Source organism: Genypterus blacodes, unplaced genomic scaffold (genome assembly GCF_046128005.1).
Source record: "Genypterus blacodes isolate CSIRO-AG114 ecotype Tasmania unplaced genomic scaffold, CSIRO-AGI_Gbla_v1 ptg000067l_1, whole genome shotgun sequence".
NCBI classification, from domain to species: domain Eukaryota; kingdom Metazoa; phylum Chordata; class Actinopteri; order Ophidiiformes; family Ophidiidae; genus Genypterus; species Genypterus blacodes.
This window is the reverse complement of record NW_027466879.1, coordinates 12,112,751-12,131,224: the sequence shown is the minus strand read 5'-3', so window position 1 is coordinate 12,131,224 and position 18,474 is coordinate 12,112,751. Positions and strand designations below refer to the sequence as shown.

The following is an 18,474-nucleotide window of genomic DNA, read 5'->3' as shown; positions in this document are numbered from 1 at the left end:
TCTTGAAGGCAACATCACTACCGGAGGCGAAATTTCCTGCTTCTGTGAACGCCGCACCAATGCCACGTCGTGATTAGTGCAACAAAATCACGTGATTCCGGACTGCACATGACAGTCTGAAAGGAAGCATCATGGCTGTAGCACCACAGTAAGTTGCCTTGTGCCGTTTGTTTGCTATCAGGACTGTCACATGATAGTTTTATAGTTGATTCAGTTTATATTGGAAATAAATATAAGAATCATGTAAATGCTTTTGCTCAGCCACCGCGACAAAGCTGCCAAGTCACTGAGCTCGGTTCCACTTGGCAAAGGTGTTGCCAGGCATATATCAGACCTGTAGAAGTGTTTATAAAATGGTTTTATTTATCAGTAGCCCCGTTTTAAAAATGTACAAATGCTTCGATTAACTATTGTGGGGTTAGTAATATGATACCTACTTGTTGGGTTGATCTTAATGCACATTTTCGCTAACAATGCATTTTTATATTTTGAAAAAGTTATATGTATTGTAGTTATGGAATTTCGGATTTTGATACAGCAGCAGTTTCGAATGCATGCATGCAAAACACTATATGTTTTAAAGTAAAAAGTCCCTTTCCTTGAAATTTCCTCGAGAAAACTTGCTTTTAATTTGGAAGAGCATTCCATAAACTATAAAGAACGATCTATATTTCGATATGGTAATAATGTCAGTTTATTGTTAAAGGCTCATATTCACGAGATTTCAGTAGTACATAAATCGCGAGAGAAACCATGAAGATAATTATATGTCTTAGATCTATTTTGTGATTAATGGAACGTTGACATGCAGTGTTATTTTCCCATGATTAGTAATGAAGTTGTCATCGCAATTTTCGTTCAGATGTTGACATTTTCTTCTGACCCCAACTTGAACCATTATGCTATCATCAGTGGGGAAAAAAGGCCAGTCTGCGCATTCCCTAATGTTGTGGCCGTAAAATGGTGTGGAATCAGCTGACGTGAGGAAGTTTCTGGTTGTGATTGCCTTGTGAGAGATCGTACACTTGTAAGAAATGGGAATAGATAGTGTTGTTATGTAATCCAGTGAACAGACAGAAACTAGCTAAACTAACTAACCACTGACACTGTCTAAAAATGGACAATGCTAGTTTTATTAAAGTAGAATGTTATTATTATACTGTATATGAGTGCCTCTACCCTTGTAAGTATAATTATACTACATAACTAGTCACCGAGTGCGTTAATAAACATACACGTACGCTCTATCCAGAGCACCTCGAGGCACACAAACACAGTGAAGTTATGATTAACCTTTAGTCCAGGCTGAAGGGCACATCTCCTGTTTATCTAATCAGTTGAGACATGGATCAGACATCAAGACTGATAACCGAGACATCTCAGTCACTTGGTGTTGGACCAGTTTGAATGTGGGTTAAAATTAACTGAGTGTCATCCAAGTTGAATTGACAAAGAGGAAGCTGTGCTTAGAAAAGTGCTTAGAAATCATAATTCTTGATGTTAAAGCTGGCTTCATTATGACACCACAACATTTCCACAATGGTGCAATTTCTTTTGACTTCCTAATTTCCACCTCTCGCACAACATATCCCCAGTGTCCCATCAGAAGCTGTTAAATTTTATTCCCCCACTTGCAACTGCTATTCCTATTTATGAATGAGCATTTCAACTGTGTCATTAATCACATATCATAACTGTGTGTCAGTGAGTAAGGTTCACTGAGTGGGAAATTATTATTGCATCACCAACCAAGTGATTTTGCCCACTGTGACGAGTCTTATGGCGACCCCAAGGCATCGAGTTGGCGTCCGGTCCCTGTAGGTGCTAAGACATCCTCTCACTTGTCCCCCTCCTCTCAGAGCTGTTTACTGGCTGGGTAAAGACACCTTGAGGGTGTCTGCGGCTTTGTTTGCTGAGAACCGTCGACGACTGTGCGAGGGACTGAAGGCCAAAGAAGGAGTGGTGGCAAACTCAGTTGTCCTGCTGCAGGGAGGAGAGCAGAAGCAGAGATACTGCACGGACACAGACCTCCTTTTCAGACAGGTAAGACAAACTGGGACTGAAGTGTGTGTCTCTGTGTGTGCGTGTGTGTGTGTGTGTAGGGGTTGGAGGTGCATTTCATATTTTATTCAGTCTGGTTTCTTTTAAAGCAAAGGAGCAGCTCCTTGCTCTCTATTCTGTCACTAATATTTAGAGCAGCCACCTTGCTCACTTTGGCAGCTGCGACCTCAATCTCTCAGTCATTTCCACCTCTGCTCACAATCATGGTTTGGTTGGAGCAAAGTTCCATAGGAAAATTATAAGTTTTGTTCTGCAGCTGAGGATCAGGAAGGACAGTATGTTGTGTTCATCATCAGTCCAGTATTGGCTGTCTTTGTTTTCTTCTATTATAATCTCCCTCACTGACACCCTGACCTGACTGATTGTTGTAATTCTGCAGGAGTCTTTCTTCCACTGGGCTTTTGGAGTAACTGAGGCAGACTGCTTTGGAGCCATTGATGTTGACTCCCGGAAATCCATCCTCTTTGTACCCAAACTGCCTGAAAGCTATGCCACCTGGATGGGAGAGTGAGTGTCTCCCTCCAAAATGCTTTATTACTGTTATTTATTTTTTGGCAGAATATGTTTTATTGAAGAAAGCATCTGGCAATACAAAGAGCATCCATTTATTGGACAATGTTTGAGATTGTTTTAGACATACAGAAGGGAAGAAAAGAGAACAAGACACAGAAAAAGAAAAAGGAATATACTCTATGTTGATATGACAAGACAATGGAACCATGAGGACTCAAATGACATCAGTGTTGCTATGATGATCTTATTGGCTCAGTTTTTACAGGGTGACATCATTTAACCGTACAAAACAAAATGGGGGGGGGGAGGGGGCTTGATAGGCGCTTGCATGTGCTGCATTCTGTGCTGCCTTTTCTTCATCAGTTTGAAGTTTTCCATCTGTTGACAGGATCTACCCTAAGGAGCACTTCAAAGAGAAGTACGCTGTGGATGAAGTGTGTTTCACCTGTGATGTAAGTGTGCCTGTGCTCCTTCTGCTCTTGTCCTTACTTCTTTTTCCTGCTCTACATAGTTCTACTCTGTGTGTGACCTTTTTCCTATGCAGTAAGTGATCTTTGGGGTTCAGTCACCCAGTCGTGACGTTACAGGAAAAGGACATTAGTGCTGCAGTATAGACTGTTTTAAAGGTGAAAGAAACTTTTATTTAGACAACTTGGCACAAAAATGACAATATGAGTAATAGTAGGCTTTAAGAAAACCTTCAAGATTCTTCCATGTTAATTGAGTTTACTGCAGTAAAACATGCACCTTCTCAGGTAAACATGTTCAATCAATTGTTTGAAGTATTTGGAAGAAATGATTCTGTGATGATAGAAACAAGAACATGTGGGGAAAAATGTGTATGCTCCTTTGTGTTTGTGAGTGTGTTTTCATTTCAACTGCTTGACACGTTACATTTCTAATTTGACACGTACTATACTAGCTCAACAGCTCAGGCACCCAGGAAGCCGCTTCACGCAGCCTTTGCTGTCATTCTAGTCAGATATTCAAAGACCCCTGCTGTTCCAAGCTGCCTACAAAAGATTTTAAATAGAGCACTGCTTCTTCTTCATGTAACTGAATAAGGTCATAAATATTGAGCACAGTTTTCTGGTTTTGCTCATTTTTGTACAAAGAAGGTTTTGCTTTGATCATTGCTTAAATATGCAGGCACTTTAAGATGTTCAGTATATCAGGTAATTTCAGTGTCTGACCACTATAAATGTAATTGCAGTTGGATCAGTGTCTGACAGATGTGTTTCGATTTTGGAGTAACTGTGATTTTAGATGATGACAACAATACATTGCCTTTTGGTTTCATGACTCATGATATACTGTAGGAAATCAGATTTAGGGTATTACTATTAGCAATACCTTCACATCAGCACAGGTTCTGTTACCATTGGTCAGAGATGTGTTACCTGACATTTAATCTGTTGGCAGAGAAGAGTAATAAAGTCACTGGAGATTTTTTCATTCAACGTGCTGCTGCCTGTGACGGTGCCCTTTCTTCCTGCAGTCCAGTAGCAGATTGGAGCCTGTCGTCTCCGTTGTGGGGCCTTTGAATAATCCCGTCTTTTTATGTCCTTGTAGATTTCAGATAAATTGACCAGCATGAGCCCAGCAGTTCTTCTCACACTGGTACGCTGCCTCTTTCTGCTTTGACTGCGTCTAAGGAAGTCCAGTGTTGTTTTTGCTCCGATCACAGATCAAAACAAAGATTGACATTGATTAAGTGAATAAATCTTTATAGCGTGACTATTTCAAAAAGAAAGCAGCCCCTTATGAGACCAGGCCCAACCATACCTTGACCTTCACTGATTAAACTGTCAAGCTAACTTTTTTTTATGGGAACCTTTCAGTGTCACAAGAACGTTTTAATACCGTCTCACCCAGTGACCAATAAAATTCCAAGGTTAATGAATATATGAATATTAATACACCGGTTGACTATGGTGCAGAATATCCACCACTGGTAATTTAACGTTGTCAACTCTCACAATGGTTAAAGTCTATTCTAGTTTGATTGATTATAGATTGAGTGAGAGAATAAAAGTCAACCTTAGCTACTGCATTTGCAACATCTGACCTGCACAGGCAAGATGGCCAAAACTGCTCATTTGTACTCATTGTACAGATGTCAAAAAGTGACTTCTCTTTCTTATCAAAAGTTATTTTAAGAAGTCACATTTGCCTTCACTGATTGTGCAATAGATTCTCAGCCAGGAAACATATTTAATGTGCTCTAATCACATTACAATACACTTGTTAGTGACAACATCTCAGTTGTTATTTTGTTTGTTTTTCATGCAGCGAGGACTGAACACGGACAGCGGGAGCATCTGCCGTGAGGCCTCCTTTGAAGGAATTAGTGGGTATGTGTAATTGCCATCATTTATGGGCATAAACGTAACATAATTATACTTTGTTTGGGGAGATTTGAGGGGAGTTGCCTTTTTATAAGCAAGGATGCAAAAGACCCTCATGCATACTGATTGTTGGTGATGAACCTAATGCTGAATGTAATCTGATTATGCAGACAATGTTTCTGCCGTCCTCCATTTTACTCTTTGTTCTTTTTTTAAGCAACATACATTAGTCTTTATCTATTCTGCATTTTCACGTTGTTCACTTAAATCTAACCTATGCTCCTCATATAATGTCTGTAGTTTTAAGTTGTTGCATGTTCATGTGCATTTTAGTAACCTGCTGCTTTTTGTGACTGTTTTGTTCAGATTCCAAGTGAACAACACACATTTACACCCCGTCATTGTAGAATGGTAAGTTATTATGTAACTCTCAAGGCCAGTAAAGAGGACAATAATGACCGTTGCCTTGCCCTTAATTACATAAAACCTCCAGTCAGATTATGGTACTTGTATCTTCCAAACCTTGGCAATTGCAGTTGGGAAATTCTGTGTGTGCAATCAGCCACGGCTGATTTGTTGGGTTATTTCTTTCACTCCTGAGAGTTATACAGAGTTATAAGCCAGCCTTCACAGTTGTAATGGACTTCGTGCTTTCCTGGTTGTTGCTGGTATTAGAGTTTGCACCCTCCAGATGAATTGACATTTTCTGAAATAAGGAGGAATGCTTTTCAGTCACGCCTCCTGGGGAGAAAGACTTGATTGAACCCCTCTGCACCCTCCTTACTCCTGGGATTTCATGGCCTTCTTTTAATGGGCTTTTCCTTTTTTTTCGCCCTTTTTCCTTTTATTAGTGTTACCATTGGCTACCATTGCTGCGTGTTATTTATTTGGTATTGTATTGTGGAAATCCTTGTTGCTCCGTAGTGTTTGTTTCATACCCAATCATCTAAGCTTATCCAAGAGAGAACCGGCAAAAATGAGAAATGTCATCAGTCAGGGCAGCTGAAGACACGCCGGCCGAATAATAATCCTGTAAGATGCTTTGTTATTGAGCCTCTTGCCAGTCAGTTTGCTCTGTTAACTGAAGATTTACGAGGGACAAACAGAATTTGTCTTACTTACTATTCCATGCGTTGCTGTTATGAAAACATAAATTTCACAAAGCCTAACACAGACACACTCTCACCTCATTACAAATCAATGTTTACATATACATTCCAAAAAATAATACAGCAGCACTATGAATCCTGTGTACTCTGCACTATTTTCCACGTGTTTTTGATAAACGACACCCTGTCAGTATATGTAGTTGAAGTAATGATCAGATGAAGGCGTCCTCTCACTTCTTGTCTATTCCTGCAGCCGTCTCACCAAGACAGATATGGAGCTGGAGGTCTTGCGCTACACCAACAGGATTTCCAGCGAAGCCCACAAAATGGTAAGAAGCGGCACAGACGGACAGAGCACGTGCAGGGCTTCTTAAATTGGTTGTTGTTTAGCAGCACAAGAACAAGTATCCTGATGGAGATTTAGCTGCGAGGACACTGCCGCCGCAAACACTTGAGATGCAGAGCAAAGCACATCCACATATTGGCTAAATCCTCAGTGAAATTAGTCGTCTAGTAAAGTGCACAGAAGGGTCAGTCCATGAAATTAAATACCCCAAACACCCTGCAGTGGACAGCGTCTCGAGTGTAAACCACACCGACCAGCTTTGTGATGTCAGGATCCTCCAACACTGTAAGTTGTTTGGATCCGAAATTGTAGCTTTATCCCGAAGCTCAGAGGCTATCAGTTAGAGAGATTGCCTCTGACCGATGAGTTGTATTTCACCTCAGCACAGCGTTTTCACTTCCTCGCCGTGAATTCCTCTTCACAGGTTCAGTAGGTGAACTGATACCTGTGTGTTCCCAGTGCCTCCCTTGTTGTTGCTGGTTTAACATTCTTGATCCTCCCTTAAAGAAAGCAACAAAAACAAAACTTGCTCTCTAAAATCCACGAGTGCTTGAGGGGGGTCTCTCTGTTTGAGCCCTTTATCTACACTTTCCATATATGTCATTACATGCAGAATATGCCTAAGGGAATGTCTCATAATTAATACGGCCCTGAAGCAACAAATAAACAAAGCAAAAAACTCTAACTTGCCACAAAATGCTGTCATGTATATAACTCATTAGCATATTCCAAAATGTGTTTAGCTGATCCAACAACATCACTAATGTGCTATTGAACTGGGAGCATACGGCAAACTGTCCTATTCACATCACACCACTTGTTGCTGCATAGTGGGGATGCACCCGCTTATTCATTGCTGCCACGGTGCTCTAATGAGTGCGTCAACAAAAACCAGATTGACTTAAAGCTCAAGATCTCTACTTTCCACAGCCATTCAATCACTCAAAGTATTAGTGAATAATTGTGTAGATTCAATATTTGGACGGACACAAATCATTTTTTCTTTGACTTTTACTCTTTAGATCATGAAACATGTGAAACCTGGACAGAAAGAGTTTGAAATGGAAAGGTAAGAAGTCATCTGTATGTCTTTTATGTACATGATTGTATCTATACTCAGGGATCAACCTCATTTTCTCAGAATCCTAAACAAAGTATTGTTTTTCTCCCTGCAGTCTGTTCCAGCATTACTGCTACACCAAAGGAGGGATGCGCCACACCTCGTACACGTGCATCTGTGGAACGTAAGGTCTTCGCAATCGCCTGCGTTTGCTTTCTCCGTTTTATTAATAGCTGAGGGCAGAAAGGATGCCAGCTCCTAGTTAATGAAAGGTGAAACTTTGAGGTTAAGGAAGATGTGACCCGGCTTCCTGCTAAAATCTCCAGACCAAATGGGAAAATATCAGCCGGGAAGCCAAAGGAACATGAACATTAAAGACCAATATGTGGCAGAATGAGACAATAGATCATAAATCCATTCCTTTTCCTTAAGTTTGTTGACGTATTCAAGCTATTATATGGATAAAACAGAGGAATAGTTTCTCCAATGTCCAAAGAAATACAGAAACCACAACTTTGATGACAGTTTGCATATAGAACAGAACAACATACAATAGAGTTTTGGAGCCTGACAGAGTTTGGTGCCAGATCTTCTTTCTCTCAGGTTAATACCGTCCGGTTGTTCAGGTGATGATGTCTTGACTTCAGGTGGAAGGAAAATATGGCAGCAGGACTTAATTATAAGGGGGAACATTCCCGCTTTTGCACAGTTCATTGTCCATGTCCGCATTCTACGCGTTGGCGCCACTGTGACAGCCTCCTTAGCGCTGCATCATCAGGATGCGTAGCTGGTAGTGGAGGCAAAATGAAGTATGCAGGGGATTTGGCACTCAGTTACCCAGCAATACCCGAGTGCCTTGTTGGTACTCTGTCAACAAGCCGAGCCATCTTAAACACTTCCACCCTGTTGTCGGGTTACCGTCGGGTGGCAGCATCATTATGGAGGAAGAAATTTAAGACAACGTCTCTAATTATGCACTGACCTTTAGTATTAAAGGCCATGTATAATGAGTGTTTCCTGGGGGTTGGTGGTCAATGAATGGAATTATTTTCCTGTCGATCTGAAAATAATAGTCAGCCATCAGACTCTGTGCCTGGGTTTTAATTGTGAAAAGGAGAAGTAAACAGATTATTGAATTATCTCTCCGACATGGTACAGAAACACACTCCTCAGTATAAAACTGCACTATGCAAGTTTTTGACATGGGAATATTGTGTTCATCTTAAAATGCTGTATGTGCATCAGAGTAATGGCTGTGTCGGGGTGTAATTCCCCTCTGTGAGTTGTTTTTGCTGTGTTGTTATTTTGGAATTGATGGGACAGATGGCTTTTACGATGTAAACAAACCTGAGCTGTCTAGAAAGGATTCACTGCATTGGATGAAGCTCTGTGGGGAAAAACGGGAATGTGGGCAAAACACTAAATGGATGAAATCACAATATAACAACGCTGGGAAGAAGTTACCCTGTGCTGCTTTCAATCCAAAATGTGAAACTCCTGTTTAAAATCCCTTCGTAGAGGCTACACACCATGCCAACATGCAGTATTTATGTTCTATTTATCTTATCTTCTCTGTTCTATTCAATTTACAGTGCACGTTTTTCTTTTTCATCATTGTTAAACAACAGGGGCAATAATTCTTCCATTCTCCACTACGGCCATGCTGGAGCTCCCAATGACAAGACCATTGTGGATGGAGACATGTGGTGAGTCACACGCTTTTACATGTCATCATTTTATCTCCCAACTACTTTGCATTAGTAAAGGGGAGATCTCCCATACACACACTATTACAAGTCTCAAGTTTTATTTACTATTAACCGCATACTTTGGCTGTCTTGAGACCATCTGTGGAGATAAATTTGACTTCTTTATTTGTGATGCCTTGTGTCCTGCAGTCTGTTTGATATGGGCGGCGAGTACTACTGCTACAGCTCAGACATCACCTGCTCCTTCCCAGCCAATGGCAAGTTCACTGCTGATCAGAGAGCCATTTACGAGGCAGTGCTGAAGTCTTCCAGAGCTGTCATGGCTGCCATCAGGCCAGGTACCATCCTTTTTAAGTCTGTTGAATAATCCATTACAGTTACAAGAAGGCTAGACTCCTCGAAATGTCACATTTAATTACCTGCTCCCACAGAGCCAGTGGAGAAGTAGACACTTTATCCAAAAGCTTCAACGATTCAAATCTCGGGTCAAAAGAGATCATATGCTTCATTATATGTCATTTGGGTTTGTGTTAAAGGTGTAAAGTGGACTGACATGCACCGTCTGGCTGACCGGGTCCACGTGGAGGAGCTGGTGAAGATTGGCATCCTGAGAGGCAACGTGGAGGAGATGATGAAGGCCCACATTGGCTCCGTCTTCATGCCTCATGGCCTGGGACATCTGTTGGGAATCGACGTGCATGATGTGGGAGGTTACCCAGAGGTCAGCGCTGCTCTAAAACTATATTTACTAATCACTCTGGTGCTCAGCATGGATCATGTGCATGTAAAATAAGCAGCGTTCCTACTGAATGAGAGTAAAACCAACCAATTTACAGTACAATTAACAGTATGACAGTGTAGATGTCCCTGTGCTGTTGTTTTTCAGAGTGTAGAGCGCATCAACGAACCTGGACTGAAGAGTCTGAGGATGGGTCGTCTGGTGCAGGAGCGGATGGTCCTCACTGTGGAACCCGGCATCTATTTCATCAACCACCTGCTGGACCAGGCGCTGGCCAACCCGGCCCAGAGCTGCTTCATCAACAACGAAGTGCTGCCTCGCTTCCGTGGCTTTGGAGGGGTCAGTCTGTCTGAACGGACCTGTTCTCTCTTACTTTTAGGGGAGGGATGCTGCATAGTAAAAAGGATAAACCAGCATGCAACAATACCCATATCAAGCCAATATGTTGGTATGGGTTCTGCTAAAATTGAAATTAATTTCACCAGATAGATAATATGTTAGAGAATGGAGGAAAAGCTCAGATTACAGGTTCAGTGTCTCCTGTCACTCTTGTTATTGAACATCCCCTGACCTTGGTGGCTCAGTGTTTGCTTTGACCATGTCACTGTATCCTCCCTGTGTGCAGGTACGCATCGAGGATGACATCGCAGTGACAGCCAGTGGAATAGAGCTGCTGACCTGCGTCCCTCGCACCGTGGAGGAGATCGAGGCGTTCATGGCCGACGCTGCCAAACCCTTCAGCCCAGTCGTCGGCAGCGAGCAATTGTGAATGACATCTGACAGAAAACTGTAAGCTGTGATGTCAGCAAGTCCTGCAGCTAAACAAAAAATCATCCTGAAGTTGAAACACAGTTTTTGGTCACATCTTTCATATACGGCTCTCATGCAGCAGAATCAACTCCTACCAATAATCAAGCACTCCAAAATCTGTATATCAGCCTCATATGTTTTAAAATTGATTTAAATCATGAAAGCAACAGATACAGACGCAGCTTACCGCTTTTTACTCTTGACTTACTTTCAACAATTTTGTAAACGTAAATATCTATTCTTATACTTTATTCTTTATAATTGCAAAAAATTATTCACAAAAATGCTTTAGCACTGAAATGAATAAAACATTTCAAATTGCAGCTGTGTGCAGTTTTTATTACTATAGAATAATGCTCTGAATTTACATCAACATTATCGCAAACTATCGCTTATTTAATGCTGCCACTATACAGCGTGAATATCTCAAAAGTGCACTTAAAATTGACAATTTGTATGTAGATTTTATTACAGTATAGCAAGTTTTAGGCTCAGGTAAGTTGTAATACTATGTTTGTCCAGTAGATGGATCACTGTCCTCATCACACAAATGTCTCCTTTCCTCCATCACTGTCTGGCACAATTAACTGTTACAGCATCATCTGATCTCTGTTCTATTCCAGCAATATAAAGCTAAATTAAAGATAAACTCACACAAGGAAAATGGCCTGTTAACTATACAAATAATTTTATTTCAAAAAATCTCAAGCACACATGTCAATCAACCTTTGAATACTTGAAATCTAAAATGTGAGAAAATACTGATCAATCTGATATTTTAGTCAATTTTTTGTGTTCATCAGGGAAATCAAGAGTGAAACCATCATGTTGGGCACATTTAGACAATTAATTCCTCGAGGAGTGGATTCCTTGCATATTCAAGGCGTACACATCTTAAACATTGCACTTGTACAGTACTTGTGTATCAGAGGTAAAGCGTGGCTGGAACTGATAAAGGCTGCAAAGCAAACACATCTACGTATATATGACCACATCGGTATGTTATGGATAATATATATGTAGATTGTTTTCACCTCGGATTTCTCCCCATCTGCTTATAACATCCAGCAGGCTGTGGAATGCCTACATTCCCTTTTAGCAGTTGTGATTGGTGGAAAGGCAGCAAACATTAACTCTGCAGCCAAAAGGGGCCACCGGTGGCTGATGAACCACAGGGACCCACACAAATAAATAAAGTCACAGGGAGGACTGTCTGAGAAGCCTTTTTAAAAACTACTGTATCATTCATTCTTTCATACATACACACATACACACATATAAACATAGATTATATCAGCTGCTTTTACATAACTCAAACGTGGTATTTATGCCCATTCTCCTCTTGGCAGTGTAGTAAATTCAAAATGAGATATTTATCTTGTGATTTCTTGGTGTCTTTGGTCAAAATGTAGCTGGTGAATAGAAATGACAGCATCAAAGGCAACTTAAAACTAAATCATGCCATATATTTGTGGATTTTAGTTAAAAACAAGTTAGAACAGTCTGTATATTATCCACAGGGAACAGTGGTGCTCTCCTCTATATGTCACGGAATCCACAAGAGTCATTGTAACAGAACGCAGTGAAGGTTTACTGTCATTAGACTTTAGGTGAATGACACCTGCAGGCGTCTTCCAATCCCATTCCTTTAGATGGACATTCACTTTACAATCCATTAATTGAGTCGTGATTCTTCTGTTGGCTACTGATCTCTTTCACTCCACCAGAGCTGTTTATGTGCTGGGTTGATCTCTGATGTCCGCTCTTCCGAAATATTCCTCTCTCTCCTCAGGCATCTCAAAACCAGTTTGCACCCAGTTTGCATTTTAGGCACTCGTGAGGAAACAAGTGTCCATTTAAGGCAGAGTGCAGGCAGTCCAGTGCCTGCAGCAGGTACCGAGTCTGCCCCAACAGGGACTAAGGGCTCCTGGTAGAGTGCTAGCTGCGGCCCCGATGAATTGACTGTCTGTGGGCTACTCGGGAACAGGAAGCGCAGCACGTGGTTTTGTAGTAGTCGTACACGCAGAGGCGAGCCTGAACCACCACATTGCAGTTGAAGTATTTGTCTCTGCAGTTCTCATCTGGAATAGAAATCAAAACAATCAGGGTCAGTGGGATAGAAATGCAAACTTGGTGACTTTCCAGTAAGAAAATGACTCCATGTTTCCATAGCAATACTAAAAAGTGTGACAGTGATAAGGAGGACGGTCGGACCTGTGTGAGGTATGCAGGGCTCTGGGTTGCAGTCCTCCCTCTGTGCTGGTCTCAGCTGCCCGTCACAGCCGTCAGTGGACAGCATGTCATCAGACAGGCAGCGCACCTCCCGCACACGGTAACCTCCTTCACACGTTTTTGAACACTGTAGGAACAGGAAGTTGTAACAGCAGACAGATAAATAAAAACCCAGCCACAGAAGATCAAGCACAATATTAAGTATATCTTATTAAATTTAGATTCATATAATTATCCTCAAAATTTGCCTTATTACTATTTGAAGTACATTTTTTTTATGTTTTTCTCACAAATATCTTAAGTAACATTCAGGGACCTGCTGTTGTTGAGTAAAACATTGGAATGTCATCCTTGTTTCAGCTGCAAATTTACTACACCGTGTCTTCTTCGTCATCGTCTCCATCATTGATTCATTAGCATTACCTGAGGCTCCCCTTACCACAACAACATATCGGTAATGGAACATCAATGCATTAGTTAACCTGAGGGAATCTTAATGAATGCGCTTCAGTTACCATGGTGCTTATTTGGCGACGTAATGTGATTTCTTGATGGCTATTGAAGAATTAACATGTAGCAGATGCATCTCAAAAGAGCCATAATGGATTTCATACCTGCTGTGTTGTGCTGCACTTGAATTACTGGCCAGTTTAAGTGCAGCGCTAAAGGACTGGCTGCCTTGCTCAGTGGTACCTAAACAGCAGTTGCAGTGGGAGGGTTTTATTTCTTACTCACAGCACTCCAGTCAGTGTGGTACCACTTGGCCCCACAGGCCTTGGGATGGCAGGTCTGCTGGCTCAGAGGCTTCTCCAGGGAGGAACACTCATACGGAGGCATGGCGGCGACTCCCTCGTCGGATTTAATCAGACACACCACTGCCCTCTGCTGGCTGCCTGTGCCGCACTCTGCAGAGCACTGGATCACACGCAACAATGGACCCGAATGACGCAACAGGGAGAAGAGAAATGGGCGAAACATCAATGTCAAATTAAAGCAGGTGAGCTCCAGCATACTCCAGCTTTCCGCCCTGCTGCCATCATACCTGACTCCACGGGCCGGTGAACCACTCTATGCGATTCTCACACGGGCCGCTGTTGCAGACCAGAGACTCGGCGGGCCGCTCGTTGCCACACCCCTGCAGAGGAAGGCTGCTGATTTGATTGGTCATGCAGAGGACCCCCCGGGTTCGGACACCCATCCCGCATTCAGCAGAGCACTGTGGAGGAAACACACAAGAGATTATCTGCTATGAAGTAGTTGTAATAGGTCAAAATAGTTCACTCACTTAATCATTGCTATGTCATTTTGGCTAATCATTCTTTAAGGAAACACTTCCTAGCACCCATCAAAATCAAGATGATCACTAAAGTTACTCTCCAAGAAGCCTTCATGGCAGAGAAGCTTATGTTGCTGTTGCAGTCTTGGATGAGAGCATCCTCTAAAAATGGGGGAACAGGAATGACAACAGTAGGCTATGAATTTTATTGCTACTGTTATGGAATGGAAAAGCATGAAAAAAGAAGGAAGAATACCGTACAGATTCCTTCCTGCGTCCAAGTCCAACAATCTTTATTTTCCATAACTGTGTTGCACATTAATTCCACTCTTAAATGTCATTATTTAGGGAGTAACACCAGCTGTAATGTCTCTAGCTGCCAAAATGTATCCTACAAGATCTGATATGTGTGATTATTATGTGTCAGTGACAGTTAGTTGGACGATAAAAGCATGAAGACAGACCTCAACAATGGCCACCACTGTGTTAAAAATGAATGGACGTTATGTGTCCCGTTGACAGTGGGTCTGATACCGACCCTGTTGCCCCACTCGGTGTAGAACCAGCTCTTGGCACACGGTCCCATGTCGCAGTTCTCCACATCACTGGGCCGCAGATTCATGTTGCACTCTTCATCGGGAACAAAGTCGCCCACGTTGCTGACACAGCGTACCTCCCGTGACTTTTGACCCAGCCCACATGGCACAGAGCACTACAGGGACACAAGGCAAGATGGTAGTGAACTGTACAGGTAAGCAGTGGTAGGAGTGAAGAGTTACTTCTTTATATGTGGCACAAAATTCCTGGAATCTGTTTTTCTTTTGAAGAATTTCTGCACACACACACACACATGCAGGAACAGTAAAATAGACTTATTCCATATTATCGATTTATGAAAGCAATAAACCATTAGTGACTGTAGAAGCCATCATTCTAACACAACCACACACAGTTTTATTATTTATCTATAAAATGCCATGCTGGTTTAATGACGCATATTTAACTTTATTTCCCATTTTTCATGGCTATACAGACTCACTCACAGCGGTCCACTCGGAGCGGATCTGCCACTCACTGCAGATCTTCAGCTGGCAGGTCCCGGCTGTTTCGGGACGCTCCAGGTGGCGACAGCGGCTCGTGTGAACGTTGAGGGTTCGATTGGCGTAAACCTGGCGACACAGGACCTGCCGGTGCTGCATTCCCAGGCCGCACGTTTTACTGCATTCAGACCACTCGCCAATATCCCAGCTGTTCAGGGCGCAAGACAAAGAAATGGTTTGTAAGCATGTCCAACACGATGACATGGTTCTCCCTTGTAGCTGTGCTGTCATACAAAACAGCTTCAGCACCACATTTCAGTTTAAATCTAGCAGCATTCAACAGCGTGCGAGGATAAAGAGGTAAAAGAGGGTTTGTTTCTCACAAGGCAGGACAGTGCTGAAGGTTGCAGGCCTCTTCGTGTGGACTCGGCCTGCTGCTGCTGTCGCAGTGACCGTCTGACACCTGGACCTGGTTCAGCCGGTGCACACAGTGAAAGAGGGAGTATCTGAAACCTGAAACATCACGCAAAGGACATTTTTACCTGAGCAACGAGTCCTACAATAACAATCTGTGTACCATCTCTATACACACTAGGCAACAAAGGAATGTGGGAAAGGTCACAAGATTGACCTTTGAATGAATGACTGTTACCATAAATTATTTAATTTTATTCCAACTACCTTCACTGCTTATTGCATTGCTTATATTCCATCTCTGATATAGGCAACTGGAAAAACAAATACGCAAATAGTTAACATAAAACTGCATTTCCTCACCTTTACCACAGGAGGCGCTGCACTCGGTCGTACCAGCCATTTTCCAGTTGTACTCCCTCTCCCGTCTGGGCAGCTGTGCAGTTGGCGCCTGGCTCTCAGGCACGTGAGGAGGATACCCGCCCCCGCCGCCTTGGTTGTTGCCTTCCTGGTGAGTGTTGCTGTGGTGGTCGTACCCGCCCTGTACGTTCACACTGTTTCCTACGGCACAAACGCAGGAAACACGAGGAGATGAAGCAAACGATGTACGGATGATTGGATGGACACTGAGTGATGGAGAGAAGGTTTCTTGTACCTTCTTCTCCGTGGTTTGGGTGCTGAGAGCTGTCGGGTGTCTCGGGTAAAATGTACTCGTAGTGAATGCCAGGGTTCGGCTGCTGGTAGATCATCTGGGAGGAAGGCGCAATAGGCAATGAAATGAAATGATCCTAGTCTTCGTCGAGTGCCAAAGCAAACCTCAAGCTTTTGGATGTCAAAGCTGATCTGTTACTCACATACACATCCAGGATCTCGTTGGTGGGCCCGTCAGCGAGGAACGACTCCCCCAGCGTGGTTGTGATTTCATTGGGTCGTCGGTAGGTGAACATGGTTCCCCCTCCCTCGTACTTCCCCGGCCGGTCAATGGCCCAGTTTCCGTTGATGATGGATCGTCCCGACCGGCTTCGAAGAGCTGGAAGAGCCAGAATGGAGCCACCACATAATCACCCCGGAGTCAAACGAAAGGAAAAATACTGCCACAAACTCCCCCGCATGATGCTTGTTTAATGTGAAACTATTTATTTGTAATGAGTAATATAGTTTTAAAAAAGTACCCGAGTTGAATTTCTCCACCCAGGAAAGTAAATTAAAGCAAATGTGCTGTTTAAATCAGCGTCTTTTATAGAAACGTGACCATCTGCTTGTGCTGGCAAATCTGTCATGCAAATCCTGGTTGAAAATCTCTCAATGTTTTCCACCAATTCCCTGGATTAAGCACAAGGGGCCATTAGGAAAGCATTAGAAGTGTAACATTAGACAGGCTTGTAAAAGAGTGTTTGGACAACTGAATGTGCAGCATAGATCAGAGAGGTATTGAAGGATGAGCGGCAACAGCGGTGAGGAGACGCGCTGGTCCCAGACTTTCAGAACGGAGAAATAGATATGAAGACGACTCGCAATCCGAAACTGTGCAGAACAAAATGTACCTCAATGCACTGGACACAAAAGGAGTGAAATGTAGCAGTGTGTTTGTGTGTGTGTGTGTGTGTGTGTGTGTGTGTGTATATAATGGTCAGTCCAAATTAAAACAAGCAGCACATACTTGGCAGAGAGAGAGGGAGAGAGAGAGAGAGAGGGAGAGAGAGAGAGAGAGATCCTGGATTTTCTTTGTTTAAATTCCTCACCTTAATTAAAAAGGATGGCGAGGCTCGAGAGGTAAGATCCTCTAATGAAAGCTTGTTTCTGCACTTTCCCTGAGGACAGCAGCTGGGGGGGGCACTTGGGGTCGTTCGTGTTTTCCCGCAGCGCCGCTGTGCCACAGCCCTCATTAAACAATGTCTGACATTCCAGCAGTGGCTTCTGAATGTTACCTACTACTGCGTCTCCTTACAGCACCTTCACAAAGACACCAATTATTCACAGAGAGGATCCAGTCGGACGGCGGTCATGTGGGGACGCACCGAGCTGGAGACCGCCTCACCTCTGCTGCTCTGCCTCTTCAATCCCACAAACCTCATTCCTTTTTATTAGGCAATTGCCTCTTACTGAGACTAAATGTGTCATATGTCATTAAATGGTAAGTAAGAGATTTACTACCCCCGGGGCTTTTCAATGCTGTGGTGCGTTTCATTTTATAGTACACTTCTTATGATGTAGACTTTTAAAGGTATAAAGACGTCCGGCACGGTTCACGATGCAGCGTTATGGCGTTTTTTGTTGGTGTTCCTTGTCTCAGAAAGCCCTAGACGAGGCTTATCTTTTATCTTCTCAACTTTTGCTACCTCCTCCTGACTGTAAGTGATCACAGCAGCACACGGGAGGGCTGATGGTGCCTTCAGATGCATCCGTAACTCTGCAAAAACAACCTCCTGCTTTGAAAAATGTAACAGAACAGCCTTTTGAATCAGTCATCTGGGTTGGACTCGCCAAGGAGATCTCCAAGACCTACAAGCGCCGACTTAACCGACTGAAACAAACCTGGCGTCAAAGCAAGATGGTATGAAAAGATACAGTATGTTGTTTTTAACTTGAAACAGTTTAAATGAGCATAAGAATTTGCCAAACTTCTTGTTTCTCTGACCGGAGGCTCTGGAACGCATTTAACAATGAGTTGGGAATTTCTAACTCAGAGAGCTAGACTTCTGACTTTCAGTATCCATTATGATATTCGATTTGTGAACAGAAGACAATTCATATGGACTGATGTATGACGTCTAGACTGATATTTATGCATGAGTTTGTTGTTGTGGTTCACAGTGT

At 42.7% G+C, this 18,474-nt stretch overlaps 2 protein-coding genes across 2 annotated transcripts in view; one reads left to right on the top strand and one right to left on the bottom strand.

Annotated features, from left to right (window-relative positions):
• Positions 1–62: 62 nt before the first annotated feature.
• On the top strand, positions 63–11,010 carry pepd (peptidase D). Its single transcript, XM_076156206.1, has 15 exons — positions 63–148; positions 1,860–2,043; positions 2,441–2,568; positions 2,963–3,026; positions 4,147–4,194; positions 4,867–4,928; positions 5,289–5,333; positions 6,285–6,360; positions 7,400–7,446; positions 7,553–7,621; positions 9,066–9,143; positions 9,336–9,484; positions 9,683–9,867; positions 10,033–10,224; positions 10,511–11,010. Exons 1-15 carry the CDS (start codon positions 132–134, stop codon positions 10,652–10,654), a joined length of 1,488 nt encoding a protein of 495 aa, XP_076012321.1. The 5' UTR covers positions 63–131; the 3' UTR covers positions 10,655–11,010.
• Positions 11,011–11,191: 181 nt separating this feature from the next.
• Positions 11,192–18,474, bottom strand: part of thsd4 (thrombospondin type 1 domain containing 4) — a 32,970-nt gene continuing 25,687 nt past the window's right edge. Inside the window, exons 8-17 of the mRNA XM_076155943.1 lie at positions 16,512–16,687; positions 16,313–16,406; positions 16,021–16,218; positions 15,627–15,756; positions 15,247–15,451; positions 14,742–14,915; positions 13,970–14,143; positions 13,663–13,842; positions 12,910–13,054; positions 11,192–12,776 (exon numbers count right to left, since the gene is read on the bottom strand). Of these exons, the coding sequence (XP_076012058.1) occupies positions 12,634–12,776; positions 12,910–13,054; positions 13,663–13,842; positions 13,970–14,143; positions 14,742–14,915; positions 15,247–15,451; positions 15,627–15,756; positions 16,021–16,218; positions 16,313–16,406; positions 16,512–16,687 (1,619 nt within the window). The 3' untranslated portion in view covers positions 11,192–12,633. The remainder of the gene's footprint in view (positions 12,777–12,909; positions 13,055–13,662; positions 13,843–13,969; positions 14,144–14,741; positions 14,916–15,246; positions 15,452–15,626; positions 15,757–16,020; positions 16,219–16,312; positions 16,407–16,511; positions 16,688–18,474) is intronic.

What these genes read in the sequence shown, in the direction of transcription:
- pepd (XM_076156206.1), top strand. An exon ending in CACCCCGTCATTGTAGAATG is followed by an intron (nt 5,334 to 6,284) that starts GTAAGTTATTAT and finishes CTATTCCTGCAG; the next exon opens with CCGTCTCACCAAGACAGATA. An exon ending in ATTGTGGATGGAGACATGTG is followed by an intron (nt 9,144 to 9,335) that starts GTGAGTCACACG and finishes TGTGTCCTGCAG; the next exon opens with TCTGTTTGATATGGGCGGCG.